Below are 19,893 nucleotides of genomic sequence, written 5' to 3' on the forward strand. Positions count from 1 at the left end.
TGGGAGTGACACCCAATACTGTTAAGAGTGGTGACCACACTAAGACTAAGAAATGAATAACCACCACCTCTAAGCTGCATTTCTACAATTTCAACCAAAGTCACCAAGAAAAACTTTAACAGAATGTTTAAAAAAAATTTTTGGTACCTCAATGTCCAGAGAGCATCCTAACCTATCTGGCTTAAAGTTTTGAACTCAAACTATTTAATAGGGTATGTTTCCAATTAAATTAAACAAAATCAACAAAATGAAAGTGATGGGAAAAGGGATACAGGAACTCTGGGGGGGAAATGTCTCAATTAGTTAGCTTATTTTGATAAAATGTACAAAACAACAAATGCACATCTCTTAAAATATTATTAAGTCATCAGAGGTCCAAGATAGTTATCCAGAAAATATCACATTATCTTCTTTTTCTTTCAGCAGTGGAACAGAAGCCACTACTTCTATTGCAGGATTTTTTTTTTCCTGTTACATGTCAACAGATTTGTTCTCAAAGCTCTACTCAACCAAAACTTACTTGGCACTTATTGTCATGAAGATGCAGTAAAAGAAGAGTCTGCCAGATTTTAATCAAGTTAGATTAGATAAGATTTTAGTATAGTATGCTCAGAAAGAGAAACTATTTTTCATAGTTTCTCTAACATAGGCGACACTGCATTTTTTCACAGAATATTGTACATTTCAGTGTGAAGGATTAGCCCAGAAGCACTGATGACCTAGGTGGGTAAAGGTGCACCTGTAAAACGGCTTCAATTAATTTAAAAAAAAACAAAGGCCCTAAGAAACTTAATTTGTTTTGGTTGAGAACAATAAGGAGTCCAGAAAGATCTTCAATTCCTGGAACTTCCAACTGAAGAAAGGGCTGAGATGTTTCATTTTTCACATACTTCTTAATCCAAGTTTCCTCCATTTGAAGAATTAAGAAAACACTACATTCCATAATGTATTCTTGCTGTGAGGAGGCTCTCAAACTTAGGTGTGGCATCATGGCCTAAGGATATATGCTACAGAGTAGCTAAAATCCGTAAGAAGGAGACCACCACTACACAAAATGTCTGCCCAGTGCCCAAGGTGAGGGCTTCAAATGGTATCATTTCCTTTCCTGCTGCTCGGTACACTCCAGCAATGGCAGCACCTGTTAAAAAAAACAGTGTTTAAAAAAAAAAAATTAAGGTTAATATCATCAGGAAAATGCAGCATTTAAAATCCTAATGTATGCAGAATGTTCTAGACTTTTTACATTAAAATTTAAATATTATAGAAATGTTCTGTTTTCCCTATACCTTTCTGCTGCCTACTCTAGGTTTTAAGTATTCCCCATACAACTTACAAATCACTGGTTAGTGCTTTCAGATGTTGAAAAGTATGTCCTTAAAACTGAGTCTCCTCGATTTACTGAATAAAATAATCTGGAAATCATAACCAAAATCATGAAGATACAGCAATTTCCACATGACCTAATTACACACTCAAAAACTTCTCTTATTTGCCATGCTTAGCATTTAACAGGTACCTAAAAAAATCTTGGCAATAAATGCCAACAAAACTTCTGTGTGATACTAAGCAAGAAATATTTCAGAAGCCACAGGGAGTGGGGACTCTACCTTCTACTGTACTCAGAGTACTCAGAGTACTGTACTAGAGGAGGGAGCAGAGGATGGGAAGAGGAGAGGAAGACTCTACGTTTAAGAACTGTTATTAATTCGGGGCGCCTGGGTGGCTCAGAAGGTTAAGCCTCTGCCTTCGGCTCAGGTCATGATCTCAGAGTCCTGGGATCAAGTCCCGCATCGGGCTCTCTGCTCAGGGGGAACCTGCTTCCCCCTGACTCTCTGCCTCTCTGCCTACTTGTGATCTCTCTGCCTCTGTCAAATAAATAAATAAAATCTTAAAAAAAAAAAAAAAAAAGAATTGTTATTAATTCAAAGGGCATGAGGGGATAGATCCCAAGAGGATCTTTTCTGTTCCCCATTATCATTAATTGTTTTTATTATATTAGTCTCCACAACTTCCTAGAAACTGAGCAAACCAAACAAACACAAACACCTTAATCTCCCTAGAAACCCTCTTATAACTACAGGGACTCAGCATTACACCGAGAAAGCCAAGATTTCATTAGTTGAACAAGAAAAGAGCCAAAGTTCCCAGATGACCCTCCTCTTAAAAACTGTTCCAAAGAGAATCCTCTTTGGTCAGTGTGTTCATTCATGCAAACTAGTTGTTTACCTCTATGTCTAATAAGGTATGATCCCTGTTCTCATTAATGCTCAGAATCAAGCTGAGATACAGAAAGAAAGCATAAGCATGAAGCAGATTTTGAATAATGTAAGACAGTATACAACATCTCAATCAAATGTCTACACATCTTATACATGGGATATGAGAGCATATTAACATATTTTAAGAAGAAAGAGGTGCGCCTAGGTAGCTCAGTGGGTTAAGCCTCTGCCTTTGGTTCGGGTTATGATCTCAGGGTCCTGGAATCCAGCCCCGCATCGGGCTCTCTGCTTAGCAGGGAGCCTGCTTTCCCCCCTCTCTCTCTGCCTGTCTCTCTGCCTACTTGTGATTTCTCTCTCTGTAAATAAATAAATAAATAAATAAAAAGAAGAAGAAAGAGCAAATGAACCATTTTCTATACTGGCTACCAGAAGTATCTGTGACTCTCAAAAGCCCATCTGCATGGGGTAGGCATACAGACTGTGTCACTAACATCTGTGAGGCATCTGTTACATTGGGCCCCTTCGTAATTCAGCTCCCAAAATGGTGCGTTGGGTAGACAGAAGCATAAGAAAGTTGAAATGGGCCCTAAAGTCGGGTTTGGATGATGAGGCAGGGAAGAAAGGGATAAGCAGACCAGGCAGAGCGACAAAATGGGAAATAGGCTCTATTCACACTGGAGTCTTGAAAATCGAATGGACATACTCATTGCATAGTTCCCAAGTGTGAGGTATTATGTTAAGTTCTTCAATAAACATTTCATTTTATCATCACACAGCCTCTGAGGTGGGTGGCCTTATCCTTATTTTACTGAGGAGAAATCTGAGACAGGTCCTCGGAGCCAGGAATCCAATAAGGAAACTAGGGCAGAAGGTCTCTGAAGAGCAGCAGTAGGTGATACAGTTAAAAATACTACGTAAAGCCAGTTACAGAAACATCTTAATGCAGATGGGGGAAAACTGGCCTCCTCCTATTGTTACCACAAACGTTTCATGACCTACAGAACACACAGAAATGAGGCCACTTTGTCCCCCCAAAAAATTCAAGTCAAAGAAAGAGGGACAGTTCTGTTTAGAGCTCAGGGCTTAAATTCACAGACGCATGCACCCATACACGTTACAAATTAGTAGGAATGTTACGTTTCTAATTTTTATTTTTTAAACATTTTTTTTTAAGATTTTATTTCTTTATTTATTTGACAGAGAGAGAGAGAGAGAGATCACAAGTAGGCAGAGAGGCAGGCAGAGAGAGAGGGGGAAGCAGGCTCCCCGCTGAGCAAAGAGCCCGATACAGGGCTCGATCCCAGAACCCTGAGATCATGACCTGAGTCGAAGGCAGAGGCTTAACTCACTGAGCCACCCAGGCGCCCCACGTTTCTAATTTTTTTTTTAAAGATTTTATTTATTTATTTGACAGACAGAGATCACAAGTAGGCAGAGAGGCTGGCAGAGAGAGAAAGAAGCAGGCTCCCCGTGGAGCAGAGAGCCCAATGCGGGGCTCAATCTCAGGACCCTAGGATCATGACCCGAGCTGAAGGCAGAGGCTTTAACCCACTGAGCCACCCAGGTGCCCCCTGACGTTTCTAATTTTTAAAAACACGTATTTATGTTGACCCATACACCTAGGAAAAGCCTGAAAGCACATACCAAATTGCAAATTGCGGTTTTTCACGTAGGGATGTGATAATGGAGTGTTTTTAGTTTTTGCTTTCTTGTAATTTTTAATTTATATAAAACAGAGATGATATTTATACTTAATCGTGCGCTTAAAAATGATTTAAACGTATTCTCATCTTTGTGACATGACCAAAAGCCAAAAAATGAAAAAAAAGTAAAAATAATTTATAATTCATTATTCCAATTCTTATTCAGAAAGTTGTGAGAGGGGACTCCTGGGTGGCTCAGTCAGTTAAACGTCTGCCTTCCATTCAGGTCATGATCCCAGGACCCTGGGATCGAGTCCCGCATCAGGCTCCTGGCTCTGCGCGAAGTCTGCTTCTCCCTCTGCCTGCCGCTCCCCCTGCTTGTACTTCACTCTTTCTCACTCTGACAAATAAATAAAATCTTAAAAAAAAAAAAAAAATCTGAAAAGGGGAAAAAATAACCAGAAGACAAATCAGGTACTTCTCTAAACAAGAATTCCTGACATCAGAATTAGCCTTCCATCCTTAGAGAAACCACCCCCGAGTGAGTAGCAGTAACTCATCAGCGTTGCTAGCTGCCGAGAAAGAAGCAGCTGCTTCTGAAGAGATAAACAGCTTCTCTCAGTGGCGACCTATCTCATAAGACCTCACCTGGCTTATCTGAAAGACAGGAGAAAACACAACATAGGAAGTCAAAGATGTTAGCCAAATAATGGGGGACGGGAGGGGGAGGGTGTTAGAGGTCAGAAAAAAACAGTACACCAAAAAAGAGGCCCATGGTTAAAAGCCACTCGATTTTTCTCTTGAATTCACTCAGACATGTTTCCCAAGTGGGTCCTGAAATTAAGTGACTAGTCATATGAAACGTTTTGACTGGTATTTGAACGTCTAACATACTTGTCAAGATTCCAGCAGTAATTGGTCCCACGATGCCCATCAACAGGATGCTTACAGACATGAACCTACCATATTTGTGATGTCTGAGGGTGAAGAGGGCCAGTAATCCCGCAGGGACATGGAAGGAGAGAGAAGACACCAGTGCCCACAGGAACACACCATACCACATCTCTGCAAAGAAAAGCAGAGAGGTCACAAGTCATTTCCTCGTACATGGATTACCAGAGGCTACTCATTGTACCTGCTTATTTCATTTTCAAAGCCACCCAGCCACAGTGTAGGCTCATCAATCAAATATCCAAAGAGTGATGGTTCTAGAGGGATCAGCAAATTGCGGCCCACAGGCCGCCAGCAGTTTTGGGCATAAACTCTTCCTGGAAAATGGCCATGACATTCAGTTAGGTCTTGCCTTTGGCTGCTTTCAAGCGACAGGAGCAGAGCTAAAATGGCACATGGCCAGTAGAACCTGAGCTATTCACTGTGTGGCCACCTCCAGAACAAGATGGTCAACCTCTAAAATGGCCAATCATGTTAATCTTCTCAAATGAAAAAGCGATACAATTTTATTAGTTCAACAATCATTTTTCAAGACAATGCAGTATCAGGACATCACCCTTAGAATAGCAAAGCTCTTTAAGAAATGAAATAACTAACAGAAAATAGAAATGTCTAGCTTAGAGACAAATAGCACGTAAATGAGGGGGCCGGATGGAGGAGCTGGTTCCTATGGAGAATGTCTAGCTAACTTTTAAGATGACTGCAATTCAGGCAACATTAAAACATTTGATAACCAACTCCTGTCCTAAAACCTATGCAAGAGTCCCCTTGGGAAAGAGACAAAAGGAGCAGATACCATTCTGCCGTCATGACTTTGTGATCTGATAAACAGCAGACGAAGCAATTTCCCCCACCGAGCCCTGGCAAGCCTTTAGAATCTCAAAATAGCCCTTTAGCTACCCACATGGATACAATGAAGGTGTTACGTCACATGAAATCTGTTGTACATCCTCGCGCTAGGAGCAGGTAAGCAACAGGCAATTTCAGAGATCAGTCAGCAGCTTAACGCAGTACTACTGACATGTGGACCATTAGCCCTTTGTCGTGGGGGACCGTCTGTGCAGTGCAGGACATGGAACAACAGCCCTGGCCTCTCGCCCTCTCCCGGTTGTGACAACCAAAAAATATTTCCAGACAGCCAAATGTCCTGGTGGGGGAAGGAGGTGGTCAAAAATCACCCTGATTGGGATGCCTGGGTGGCTCAGTGGGTTAAAGCCCCTGCCTTCAGCTCAGGTCATGATCCCGGGGTCTTGGTATTGAGCCCCACATCGCGCTCTCTGCTCAGCAGGGAGCCTGCTTCCTCCTCTCTCTCTCTGCGTACTTGTGATCTCTGTCAAATAAATAAATAAAATCTTTAAAAAAAAATCACCCTGATTAAAAACCACTGGTCTGGGGCACCTGGGTGGCTCAGTTGTTAAGCATCTGCTTTCGGTCCCAGGGTCCTGGGATCAAGTCCCGCATCGGGCTCTCTGCTCAGTGGGGAGTCTGCTTCTCCCTCTCTCACTCCCCCTGCTTGTGTTCCCTCTCTTGCTGTGTCTCTGTCAAATATATAAATCAAATTTTTAAAAAACTGAAGCAGAGGGTCTATAAAACTAAAAGCAGTTAAAACAACAAAAATTAGGGGCACCTGACTGGCTCAGTCGGTAGAGCCTGAGACTCTTGAGTTCAGAGTCATGAGTTCAAGCCCCACAATGGGCATGGAGCCTACCTGGGCGGGGGGCGGGGGTGGTGGTAGTGAGAAGCTACAAAGACAGATTTGGTCATGTTACAGTGGGTTTTGAAGGTCAGACGAAAGACTTCAATGTGAAAACCCTAGAAGCACCATTAAAGGTTCTAAGCAGTAAAAGCTGTCCGGCCATTATTTCACAGGTCCAACCTTACACTCCCAGGACGAATACAAACTAGAAAACCTTTCTGGAGGGTAATTTAGAAGCATGTATCCAAAACAGTCAAGTGTGCATTCCCTTGGCCACAGCGACCTCACCTCCAGGAATATACATGCAGGCAAGGGTGGAGGTAGCAAGGTCCCGGCAGCGCTGTCTGTAACGGCAAAGACCAGACGCCAGCTGCGTGTCTGTCAGTGCAGGGCTTGTCAAACATATCTGGTGCACCCACATAACGTAACGTTGCACAATCACATAAAAACATAGGCTATGGGGCACGTGAGTGGCTCAGTGGGTTAAAACCTCTGCCTTCGGCTCAGGTCATGGTCCCAGGATCCTGGGATGGAGCCCGCATCGGGCTCTCTGCTCAGTGGGGAGCCTGCTTCCCTTCCTCTCTCTTTGCCTGCCTCTCTGTGATCTCAGTCTGCCAAATAAATAAATAAATAAATAAGCTTAAAAAGAAAAAAACACGGGCTACATCTTTATATACCGAGGGGATTAAAATGCCCAACCCACCTTTGGAAGTAAAAAAAAAAAACCAATGTGCAGAAGAGTGTATGTGTTTTTGTTTTTGTTTTTTTTAAGATTTTATTTATTTATTTGACAGGCAGAGATCACAAGTAGGCAGAGAGGCAGGCAGAGAGAGAAGGGTAGAAGCAGGCTCCCCACTGAGCAGAGAGCCTGATGTGAGGCTCGATCCCAGTTCTCTGGGATCATGACCTGAGCTGAAGGCAGAGGCTTTAACCCACTGAGCCACCCAGGCGCCCCAGAAGATCCTGTTTTTATAAAAACAAAAGAAACACCAACAAATCTATGTGTAAATAATTCTATGCCCTTGGAGAAAAGTCTGGACATAGGTGTATTTAATAAGTATTTATGACATGCAGAGGCACTGTTCTAAGTGCTTTATAAATCTTAACCCATGTAATCCTCTAACACAGCTCTATGAGGCACAGATCATGAATATCCCTGGCTCCTGGATGAGGAAACCAGAGGCAGAGGGAGGGAAGGAACTTACTGGAGCCCACAGTGCTGGTGAGTCCACCAGGTCAGCAGGAGGCAGAGCCCCAGTTGGAGGCCTGTTGGAGCCTGACACCCGAAGCCACGCCCTTTTCCTCTATGCCCCACAGCAAGTAACAGAAAGCAACAAAAAAGTGTTATTTCTGGGGGCGCCTGGGTGGCTCAGTCATTAAGTTTCTGCCTTTGGCACAGGTCATGATCCCGGGGTCCTGGGATGAAGCCCCACAGAAGGCTCCCTGCTCAGCTCCCCCTACCTGTGTTCCCTCTCTTGCTGTCTGTCAAATAAATAAATAAAATCTTAAAAAAAAAAAAGGGGGGGGGGGACCTGGGTGGCTCAGTGGGTTAAAGCCTCTGCCTTCAGCTCAGGTCATGATCCCAGGGTCCTGGGATCAAGCCCCACATCGGGCTCTCTGCTCAGCAGGGAGCCTGCTTCCTCCTCTCTCTCTCTGCCTGCTTCTCTGACTACTTGTGATTTCTGTCAAATAAATAAATAAAGTCTTAAAAAAAAAAAAAAAAAGGGGACGCCTGGGTGGCTCAGTGGGTTAAGCCTCTGCCTTCGGCTCAGGTCATGATCTCAGGGTCCTGGGATCGAGTCCCGCATCAGGCTCTCTGCTCAGCGAAGAGCCTGCTTCCTCCTCCTCTCTCTCTCTCTGCCTGCCTCTCTGCCTACTTGTGATCTCTGTCAAATAAATAAATAAAAATCTTTTAAAAAAAAAGTGTTACTTCTGGGGAGTTTATAGGCTAGGGAAGGGCTGATGAGCATTCACTTTTTACTTTGATTTTTTTCCCTCTCTTTTTAGGTAGGCTCCACGCCCAGGGGGCAGGGTGGGGGGGGGGCTTGAACTCACAACCTTGAGATCAAGACCTGAGCCAAGATCAAGAGTGGTAGACTTAACTGACTGAGCCACCCAGAAGCCCCTACTTTAATTTTTTTTTAACTTTGATTTTTTTTTTTTAAGATTTTCTAGTTGTTTACTGGTTTTACAAAATTATTATAAAAAGAAACTAGAAAAAGAAAAAAAAAGAGCCTTTGTTTCTAAAAGAGCAGTTCAGGGAGGCTGATCTGACTGGAATGAACAACTGCAGAAACAAATCAGCTTGGGGACAGTGGAGCGAGGGAAGGGGAGGACCAGGGGCTTTTCTCAAAGCTGTCTCTGAAGCTGTCCTTCAAGCCACTGTAAGAATTACTGCTGTGCATGTTTTCTTTCCAGATCAATTTTGAATTGTTGGGGGTGGGAGATTAGGAGTGGAGGCCAAATCCCTCCACGCCACCCTTGGCATTGTCAATGATGACCGTTGTAATACAAAATCAGATGCTCAGAAATTGACTCACATCAAGTTTCAATTAATACCATATTCTATACCTAAATTAGGACACCTACTTCAAGCTTTGGATGATAGGCTCCAAATGAAAGTATCAGGCATGCCCCATCTAGGGCTCAAAGTTTATTAAAAATAACAAATGACCAGGGGCGCCTGGGCAGCTCAGTAGGTTAACCGTCTGTCCCTTGGTTCAGCTCACGATCCCAGGGTCTGGAGGTCGAGCCCCTCGAGGGGCTCCCTGCTCAGCTCGGCTAAGAGCCTGCTTCTCCCTCTCCCGCTGCCCCAATCCACCACTCAAGCTCTCTCTCAAATTAATAAATAAAATCTTAAAAAAAAAAAAAAGAGAGACCGAGGCACTTTTGCTCTGGTGAAAAGCGACATATCAGACAGCTATAAAAAGTTTCAAATCATTCGTGAAACTTTTTTTTTCCCCCTGCTGAACAGGATATATCCTCCGAATAATTTTTTTTTTTTTGACTGTTTAAACTGGTCGGTTTGATGGCGTTTGGCAAATTCTGCTAAACCAAGTTAGATCATGCAATACAGAACATGAAGTGTTTAGACAGTAAGATCCCAAGCTTAAAAATTAAATATGTATCATGTAAAAAATATGTGTAAAATATTTAAGTATATATACATGCACTAATTAACTACTGTCCCTCCTTAGCCAAAGCAAAAAAAGCCTCTCTCCAGTCAGGATATTGATTAGAAAAGCAGGCAGGGTTCGCAATCCCCGGGGTTTGAGCCCTGTTCTCTTTGGAAATAAGCCTGTCTGCTACCACGGCCTCCTTTCCAGCCTCGGGCCAGGAGCTCCTCTTGCTTCCACAACCTAGGACACTTGCCCTCTTTTATGGGCAGCAGCTCTCACAGTCCCTACTGGAGAGCAGACAGTCCAGATACGGTCCCTTCAATAAATGTGCACCTGCCAGAGCTCTGGTGCCCACAAACCCCTCCTGCCTGGGAAGCCCCTGTTGCACCCTGGCTCAGGGAGAGCAGCCTGGTCTTCCCAGCCTAGGCCACCCCCCCCACACTGGCTGGACCCCAGGCCACAGCACGGCACCACGCTGTTCCCTTCCAAAACAGTAAGCCCTATCTTCAGTCCCACAGTGCTTACTAGCTACTCCCCAGGTCATGCGCAGACTCTGCCCTCCCTCCCGCCACCTTCCGCCAAACACTGAGGGCACCAGGAACACCACTGTCCTGGAGGGGTTGCTGGGGGCGAAAATGGGATACAAACCTGCCTCTGAGAACTCTGAGCAGTGGCCATCCTGGCTGCTGGCTGCGACAACTGACCTGAGACCCCACCACCGACCCGGCACCATTCTCAGGTCTTGCAGGGGCTCCCCGAGTTTCAGAGGTGACCTGGGGAGCCAACTGGGAGGTGAGACACATCAACTTGGTAAGTTCCATGAAAGTGGGTCTGACAGGACTGAGGCCTTATAAGAAGAGATCTCTCTCTCTCTCGCTCTCCCTGCCATGTGAGGACATAGCAAGAAGATGGCCCAAGAGTGCCCTCACGCCACGGCCATGCTGGCCCCTGGTCTTGGCCTCCCAGTCTCCGGGACTGTGAGAAACTAAGTCTCTGGGTTTTGTTTTTTTTTTTAAAGATTTTATTTATTTATTTGACAGAGATCACAAGTAGGCAGACAGGCAGGCAGAGAGGAGGAAGTAGGCTCCCTGCTGAGCAGAGAGCCGGATGCGAGGCTCGATCCCAGAACCCCGAGATCATGACCTGAGCCAAAGGCAGAGGCTTTAACCCACTGAGCCACCCAGGCGCCCCTAAGTTTCTGTTTTTTTTTTTTTTTTTTTTTTTTTTTTTTTTTTTTAAAGATTTTTTTTTTTATTTATTTGACAGAGAGAGATCACAAGTAGATGGAGAGGCAGGCAGAGAGAGAGAGAGGGAAGCAGGCTCACTGCTGAGCAGAGAGCCCGATGCGGGACTCGATCCCAGGACCCTGAGATCATGACCTGAGCCGAAGGCAGCGGCTTAACCCACTGAGCCACCCAGGCGCCCAAGTTTCTGTTTTTTTAACCACTCAACCTAGGGCATTCTGTTACAGCAGCCTAAGCAGACTAAGGCACCAACACTCACTGACTCCCAATTTCCCTGCAGCACAGCTGCTGCCCCAGGAGGACTGCTGGGCCACCAACCTACTTCATTTTCCTGAAAGCTGAAAGGTCTATCAGTAAGCAAGGGCTGGCCCAGCAGGTCAGCACTTCCTTGGGTTTCTGAGAAGGGGACACGCACCGCCCCTTCTTACAACCTTGAGCTGCCTCCATTAGCTACCTTAGTGCCTACATATTTTATATAGCAACTCTTAAGAGTCACATTAAGTAGCAAAAGAAAGTCTTTATTATGTTAGATGAGTAGGACACTTTATAAAACACTTTTCAGTTGGATGAGATTATTGCAGCACTCTTATTAGCAAAGGCAAGTCCCGATCAATAAAACACTTAGAAGAAAACTAAGTGATTTCCTTTTAACCTACTGCACCTTAATTTGCTATCTATTTAATAGCTATTTATTGATCATCGTATAGTACTTTTCATTTCTCTGGTTCAATACGCTGTCAGAGATCTATGTCTCAGGGCGCCTGGCTGGCTCAGTTGTTAAGCAGCTGCCTTTGGCTCAGGTCATGATCCCAAGGTCCTGGGATCCAGCCCCACATGGGGCTGCCTGCTCAGTGGGAAGCCAGTTTCTCCCTCTCCCACTCCCTCTGCTTGCGTTCCTTCTCTTGCTGTGTCTATATCAAATAAACAAATAAAATCTTTTTTAAAAAATCTGTGTCTCTACATCTCACAGCCTTTCTTTGTTCACTGTTTCAGATCAAGTGCGTTACCTTCAGCTTTCCTTACTCTGACAGCTCAAGTCCTATCACTTCCTATTGTTGAAGTATAAATCAGATAATTTATCTGTAACAAGAAAACTCTAAGGGGAAATGGGATTAAGCACTGGTGGGGGAATGGGCCCCGAAGATATCCTCGCACTCATCCCCAGAACCTGTGCACACGTAGCAAAGGCATCTTGAGGGTGTGATTAGATTAGGGGTCCTGGGACAGGCGAGGGGGCTGGCTTCTCTAGGTGGGTCTGATATATCACAAGGGTGCTCGCAGGAGGGAGGCAGGAGGGTCGGAGAGATCTGGCTTTAGAGATGAGGGGAGGAGCGGTGGGCCACAGAATGCAGAGGCAACTTAGAGAAGCTAGGAAAGGGAAGGAAACCAATTCTTCCTTGAGCCTTCAAAAGGCAGGCAGCATTGCTGACTTATTTTAGATTTCTGACTTCCAGGACTCTAAAATGATAAATCTGTGCTCTTTTAAGCCACTATACCCTGCTAAGTTGTTACAGTGGCAAGGGCAAACGACTACCAGCGCTGAGTTCATTCACTCAACAATCAAGTGTTTACTGAGCTCTTCGCCCAGGTCAGCGAATCAAGACGAAACAAGACAAGACCCAAGACGCTGCCCATAAGGAGCTTACTATCTTTAAGAATCTGTTTTTCAGACAGACACTTCAGTTAGAGAGCTAAGCCACAGAGACTGTAGAGTCCTCTAGGTGAGTTCTGTATTAACAAAAGGGGTTGGTAATGGCGGGCCCTCTAACTTCTGCAACTGAGTCATCCAATTTCCAAGCAAGGCCTCAACACCAACCTGGCCCCAGTTAGCAGGAGTGGAGGAAGCCTAAGCCAAAGGGGGCAGGTGAGGCTCAGCACTTAGCTATCCTTTTAGCTGGCCCCACTCTACCCTATGCTCCAGGTCAAACAACCATATGAACAATCACCTCCTCTGAAGCTGGGGTTCTAAGTAGACCACATCAGTCCTCCTGGGAACTGGAGTCCTACCTGGCCCTGCAACTCAATGCTGACCTGCCTTGGTATTAACTGTTCATGAGCCTCCATCTCTCCCCGGTGCCTACTCTGAGGACCCCCCCTTACCGAACCCCACCCACCAACCAGGAGGTGGGGTGGGTGGGGGGTCCATCTGTTTCCCTGGGAAATAGTAAAAAATATATATATTGGTTCCTGACACAGAGCTCCTAAAACCCTTAAAATGGTGGTGCTGGGGGGTACCTGGGGGGCTCTACCTGTTAAACATCAAGTGATGATCTCAGGGTTGGGGGATCGAGTCCCATGTCAGGCTCCATGCTCAGCAGGGAGGCCGCTCAAGATTCTCTCTCTCCTTCTGCCCTCTCCCCACTTGCATCTGTGATCTATCTATCTAAAATAAATCTTCAGGAAAATCTTTGGTTCTAATATTTAGTCTTTGACCCAGGTTGCTGATATAGAACTAAACCCCTTGGAATTCCCAAGACCACTTTCATTCTTGTGAGGCAACTCTCGGTGGGCTCCAGGATGGAGGCTGGTCACCAGAGAGCCATGATTATAAGCATGGAAATTTCAGGCCCACCCCCCATTCTCTGGAGCAGGGAGAAGGGCTGGAAGTAGAGTTAATAATCAATCACGCGTACGTGATGAAGCCTCCATAAAACCCTGAATGCATGGCGTTCGGAGGCTTCTGGGTTTGGTGACTACACCTATGTGCTGGGAGGGTGGCACTCCCCCAACTCCACAGGGACAGAAGCTCCTTTGTTCAAAATCCCTTCTGAACTTCGCCCTACGTTATCTCTTTATCTGGTGCTCATTTGTAACCTTTAACTTCCTACGTAATAAACCAGCGATCTAGCAGGTAAACGGTTTTCCTGAGTTCTGTGAGTTGCTCTAAAAATGAACTTATCTGAGGAAGGGGGTCATAGCTATCACCAACTACGAGCCAGCTGGTCAGAAGCACACACAACAACCTAGACTTCTGACTGGCATCTCAAGTGGGGAAACTGATCCCTTAACCTGGGAGATCTGGTGCTAACTCCAGGGAGACAGTGTAGGAACTGAACTGAACTGCAGGGCACAGCACCCAAACGGTGTCACAGGATTGCTAGATGTAGAAAACCCATAAAACTGCTGTCAGAGTACCAAAAATGGGGGAATCATGTAACAATGAAGGAAAGTAGGGAGTTAATTTCCTAAAGACCCTTCCACTCCACCCTAACAATGACAACCTGCCCACCGGGGTCACCCACTGTGGACTGCCACCTCTCTCCTGACACGCCTGCCTGACTGCTTGCTCATCCCTGGCTTCTGTGTGTGCCTGTCTGGCCTTTCTTCGCACCGTGGTCTCTCGGTCCCCAGTCTAGCTAGACCTTCTCTGTCCTGATCTGCCCTTCTCCACAAAAGCTAAAGAGGATGAGGTTTCTTGCTGGTGATAAAATATTCTCAAGTTGCTTGTGGTGATGGCTGCAAACTCTGTGGAGGCTAAAAATCTTTGAATTGTACATTTAAAAGAAAAAGCCCATCAGCTCATCCCTCCTCTGATCAAAATCCTCCAACACAACCCTCTGGAATCTGACCTCACCACCTCTCCCCGCGTTGCCTGCACTGGCCCATCCTCCTTGCTGCCCTTCTCTCTGTCTCCTAAGCAAGCTCCCGTTCCAGGGCTCTGAACCTGCTGTGCCTTTGCCTAGAATGTCCTTCTCCCAATAGCTGTGTGTCTCATTCCTCCCGGACTTTAGATTTCAGCTTCGGTGGCATCATTGTTAAGAGCTTCCTTGTGATCTTAAGGAAAACAGCATTCCACTGGGAAGCCTGGGTGGCTCAGTCAGTTGAGCCTCTGCCTTTGGCTCAGGTCACAATAGCAGGGTCCTGGGACTCTGTCCTGAATCAGGTTCCTTGCTCAGCAGGGAGCCTATTCCTTCTTCTGCAGGCCCCTCCCCCTGCTTCAGCAGGTGTGCACTCATATTCTCTCTGACAAATAAATGAATTCTTTAAAAAACAAAAACATGGGCACCTGGGTGGCTCAGACGTTAAGTGTCTGCCTTCGGCTCAGGTCATGATCCCAGTCAGGGTCCTGAGATCAAGTCCCATTATCAGGCTCCCTGCTTGGTGGGAAGCCTGCTTCTCCCTCTCCCACTCCCCCTGCTTGTGTTCCCTCTCTTGCTGTATCTCTTTCTGTCAAATAAATAAATACATTACTTAAAAAACAAAAACAGAAATAAAACATCATTCCAACCCTGACACACAAGGGCCACTGCCTGCCCGCCGTACTGTCTTACACACCACCAGTTATTCCTTTCCATACTTTTATTTTCTCTCTATCCCCATCAGAATGAAAGCTCCTTTATTTTGTTCCCTACCACATCCTTACTTGGTACCTAGAAAACAAAAGGCAGGCAACAGACATTGAGCAAATATTTTTTGAGTGAATGAATAAGTAACTGCTCCAATTGTGACTCATTTCTTTAACTGTTGACCCATTCTTGACTCTAGCAATGGTGCCAACCATATTTATTAATTATAATAAACATACTTTTAATTGATATTCATAAAATTCCTACCTTCAGAGAGTTAATGTCATTCCTGATAAAAGGAAAGCTCTGCCTTTCTTGGCAATCAGATTTACCAAAAAAATGATGACAACAAGAAAAGAAATCTGAACATCCTGGAATAAGGAGGGATAGTCAGAATCTAAATGGCTAAACTGCAAATGCAGAAAAATCAATTCTAAGCTTCCTGATAGTGACGAACCACAGGATATTTTAAAGATTTTTTTTTTTAATTGGAGAGAGAGAGAGGGAGCCTGCTTCTCCCTCTGCCTCTGCCTCCAGCTCTCCCTGCCTCTGCTCTCTGCCTGTCAAATACATAAATAAAATCTTTAAATAAAAATAAAAGCAGTGTGTGATCCTTGATTAGATCTGGGGTTTTTTGTTAAAAAAAAAAAAGCCATAAAAGACATTATTCAGACAACTAGAAAATTCAAATAAGGCCTGTACATTAGACAATGTTATTCCTTTTTTTTTTTTTTAATTTTAAGTAGGCTCCATAACCAACACGGGGGTTGAACTCAAAACCCTGGACTGAGTCACATGCTCACCTACTGAGATAGTCAGGTGATGCCAGACACCACGATCCTATTGTTAAATTTCCTGGGTGTGATAAAGGTTTTTTGGCTATGACAGAAAGTGGACTCATTTTAAAAGATACATGCTGAAGTATTGGGCTGCAAGGTGCCATCACTTCGATAACTTCCTTTCAAATGGCTCTGCAGAAAGTAAAAATGTTACGTATAATATATATATATACACACACACACAAAATACACACAAAAATATGCATATACATGCACAACACATACATAGTACACACAAATATGCATATATATGCAGAGATTCAAAAGAATAAAAATACTAAAAATGAGTCTAAGTAAAGGATATATGCTCATTATACTAGCACTTCCATTTTTCAGTATGTTTGAAAAATTCAAAATAAAAAGTTGGGAGGAAAACAAGGAAGCAACAACAGACTAATCTGGTCCAGTAGTATCTCCAGACTGCATGAACACTTCATTTTTTTTAAACAGTGTCTGCAGAATGCCATATATTTCTGTTGTCAATGTCAAATGTGATCTTAGTAGCTTTTGAAACAATGAGAGTTGCCAGATCATCATTTTAGGTATAGTTCTTTTTTTTTTTTTTAAGATTTTATTTATTTACTTATTTGCCAGAGATCACAAGTAGGCAGAGAGGCAGGCAGGCAAAGGCTGGGGGGAAGCAGGCTCCTGGCTGAGCAGATGGGTCTCCATCCCAGGACCCTGAGATCATGACCTGAGCCGAAGGCAGAGGCTTAACCCACTGAGCCACCCAGGCGCCCCATTTTAGGTATAGCTCTAAACTAACATCTGCATCTGCACCAACACCGTTATTACCAGCTGTCCGGGGAAAATACTAGGCAGGTAAAATACACAGCAAGTCCCGGGTGTCCACTGCATGGCGCCTGGCAGTCGCTTCCCAGTGGATGAGAAATCACAGGTGCCTTGTTTATGACCGAAGTCAGTAATCCAATCGTCCCTCCTTTGCAGGTCTCAGGCCCAGTTCTGGAATTGTTTACCAAGTCAAGGTACCAGTCAGCTCTGCTGGGCAGCCCAACCTCACCCTTCAATCGCCACTATAGTGTCTTCTTGCCTTCAGGCAAGGTCCAACACAGAACTGTGCCCTCCCCTCAAAGTCTTTATCAGCTTCCCAAATAATTTATCTTCCTCCCATTTTTCTGAGCATGCAGAGCTTCCTACCTTGTATTATAATTTTGAAAAACCCTTACACGAGACCCAGCAGAAGCTCCCGTGGACGTTAAGAAGAGTGATTAGGAATCTGTGTCACGGAGCTCGAACGCATGAGTGGGGAACTCGGCAACAGGTCTCAGAAAGTGATTCCTAGAAAGAGAAGCTGGCGGAGTGGGCGCATTTGGACGCAGGTGCGAGCGAACCGCAGACAACCTGGGGGTGCCGGGGGCCGGGCGAGACCAGACCCCGTCGGAGCCGCAGCGCTGCGTTCGGCCCCTCAGCCCGGCGGGGACGGTTCGGCGTCCGAGCTGCGAGAGCGCCGGAGAGCCGCGCGGCCGGGCGGACCGCAGGGGCCAGGCGCCTCGCGCCCCAAACTAGGAGGGGCGACCGCTTCCGGGGCTCCTTCGAGTCCCAGTCCGAACCGGGGGCGTCGGGAAACTCCAAAAGCAAGATCAGTCCGAGTGGCCATCGAGCTCCCTCCACTGACCAGTCCACTCCCGCCGCTCCCACCGCTCTGGCCCCCAGCGCGGGGTCGCAGTGACTGGCCCGAGGTGCCGGCGAGGAAGCGACGAGGGAAGGGCCATATTCCCCAGCTCCCCGCCGAGAGAGCAGGAACCTCCTTCCAAGAGGGAAATAACCCCGGGAAGGTGGCACCCCCGGGCGCAGAGGCCACCCGCCCGCTCGCTCGCCCGTTGGGGAAGGGGCGCCCCCCTGCCGGGCGGCGACGCCAAGACGCACAGTGCGCAAGCGCGGCACGGGGCGGGGCCGGTACCTGGGAAGGAGCAGAGAGAAGTGGAGTTGGGGCACAGGGTCCCGTTGCCCACCCGTGGCACAAGCTTCAGACTGAGGATCTGCTGTAGGAGCCCGGCCGACCCCCCGCTGCCGCCGCTCCCCTCATGCTCCATCCCGCCGCCATTCACTGCAGAGAGACGGAGAGAGCGTCCAAACTGCCGCCGAGGGTCGCTCGCACTCACGGACCGAAGCGCTACCCGTACCTCCGCTGCCTCAGCTTCACCCTGGAATGGGGCCCTCTTCCTCCCACCCCAGCCGCGCGGCCAAGTGACGGCCCTTCCTCCAATCACAGGGCGCCCCAGATGGCAGGGGCGGGGCGAGAGTTGTTCCCGCCCCCCGACGTTGCGCACGGCTCTCCGGTGGCACCCACGGGCTTACGCCCCCTACTGGACAAGTCTCTCCTGTCCAGGAGGGTGCGCTCCTCTGCCCTTCTCTGCAGCGCCACCTCCAAGAAAGTAGGGGAATTGCATACCCACCCAGACCTGACGTGCAGATTTAAAAGAGATCTGGAAGACAGTAGCAGTACCTTCAACTGTTGGAGGGGCAGCGATCTTTTTGAAAACTTAAATACTTTAAATTAAACGTTCCGTGCAAAATTCATAGTATTTTACGTAATATTAAGCATTGCGTGTAAAATTCATAGTATTTTACATAATATTAATTCAAGAACATTAGCAAATTATTAGAGTTCCCTCTTGAAGACTTTGTTGTTATTTTCTTAAGATTTTATTTGACATACAGAGATCACAATTAGGCAGAGAGGCAGGCATAGAGAGCCTGATGTGGGAATCCCAGAACCCTGAGCCAAAGGTAGAGGCTTAACCCACTGAGCCACCCAGGTGCCCCTGAAGACTTTGTTTTGAGAACTAATGTCCATGCCTCAACACTGCAACTGCGAGTTTGCATCACCGAAGAAACCTATCTCAAATAGCAATAGTAAGCATAAAAAAGTCATGAAATATTTAATAATACTATCTTTTGGTACATTTCACAGACCACCCGTATGTAAGAAGTAAAAGAAATCACTTAATTTAGGGTTATATGACAATCAATTGTGTGTCACATTAGGGAATATTATTTTGAATTTACGGTTCTATCCCCAGTCAAATTTCAAATTGAAAGGTTGAAAAAAAAGATATTTAGAGAGCTCAGGTGGCTCAGTCAGTTAAGCATCTGCTTTCCACTCAGGTCATGGTCCCAGGGTCCTGGGATAGAGTGCCGTGTCAGGCTCCCTGCTCAGTAGGGAGGCTGCTTCTCCCTCTACTTCTCCTGCTCCCCCTGCTAGTCCTCTCTGTCTGTCTTTCTCTCTGTCTCTCTCTCTCTTTCCCCCTCTCTGTCAAATAAATAAAATCTTTTTTAAAAAGACATTTATACTTGCAGGACTCAGAAAACGTATGTTTTATATGTTCTTCCTAAGAAAGTTGAGTTTGTCCTCCAGTGAAGTTAAGGAGTGATAACCAAGAAAGAGAAAGATGTGCAGTGAAAGAAATGATGGATTTAACCAGGAGTGTTAGCCTGACTTCTGTGCACAAGTCCTAACAGCCACCTAACCACATTAGAACAGAAAGAAGAGTGTCTTCAGGAAAAATAGTGTAATTGATTTCAAGCTATGGACAAAATGGTTAAGAAGCTCCACTTTTTAATGACAGGGTAAAGAAGGTACCTATTTCTTCTCTTAATGTGAAAAAACTGAAAGGCAATACTAAGTCCAGGAAAAACAGAAGCCTGCAAGAAAATTATGAAGTAACCAGATCTTTTGTTTGCTTTTCAGAACTCCATCACCTGTCTCACTTATTTCACTTATAGTGAGATGCAGAACTATAAAACTTTTAGAAGAAAATGCTGAATATCATTATGACCTCATAACAGTTGAAGGAGCTTTTAAAGATTTTTTTATTTTTTTTATTTATTTGTCAGGGATAGAGGGAGAGAGAGCGAGCGAGCACAGGCAGACA

At 45.6% G+C, this 19,893-nt stretch overlaps 1 protein-coding gene across 3 annotated transcripts; it reads right to left on the bottom strand.

Moving 5' to 3' along the window:
• Positions 1-422: 422 nt before the first annotated feature.
• On the bottom strand, positions 423-18,223 carry TMEM170A (transmembrane protein 170A). Of its 3 annotated transcripts, none has more exons than XM_032323233.1 (3): positions 17,919-18,223; positions 4,757-4,927; positions 423-1,138 (listed from the first exon to the last, which is right to left on the bottom strand). In XM_032323233.1, the coding sequence occupies exons 1-3, from the start codon at positions 18,049-18,051 to the stop codon at positions 1,008-1,010; spliced, it is 435 nt and encodes a 144-aa protein (XP_032179124.1). In that variant the 5' UTR covers positions 18,052-18,223; the 3' UTR covers positions 423-1,007. The 3 variants fall into 3 exon arrangements, with proteins under 3 accessions (XP_032179124.1, XP_032179127.1, XP_032179125.1); XM_032323236.1 differs by having other exon boundaries at positions 4,826-4,927; positions 17,919-18,222; XM_032323234.1 differs by lacking the exon at positions 17,919-18,223 and adding an exon at positions 17,634-17,912.
• Between the last annotated feature and the right edge of the window lie 1,670 nt (positions 18,224-19,893).

The sequence above is a fragment of the Mustela erminea genome, chromosome 19 (assembly GCF_009829155.1).
Source record: "Mustela erminea isolate mMusErm1 chromosome 19, mMusErm1.Pri, whole genome shotgun sequence".
In the NCBI taxonomy this organism is placed as follows: domain Eukaryota; kingdom Metazoa; phylum Chordata; class Mammalia; order Carnivora; family Mustelidae; genus Mustela; species Mustela erminea.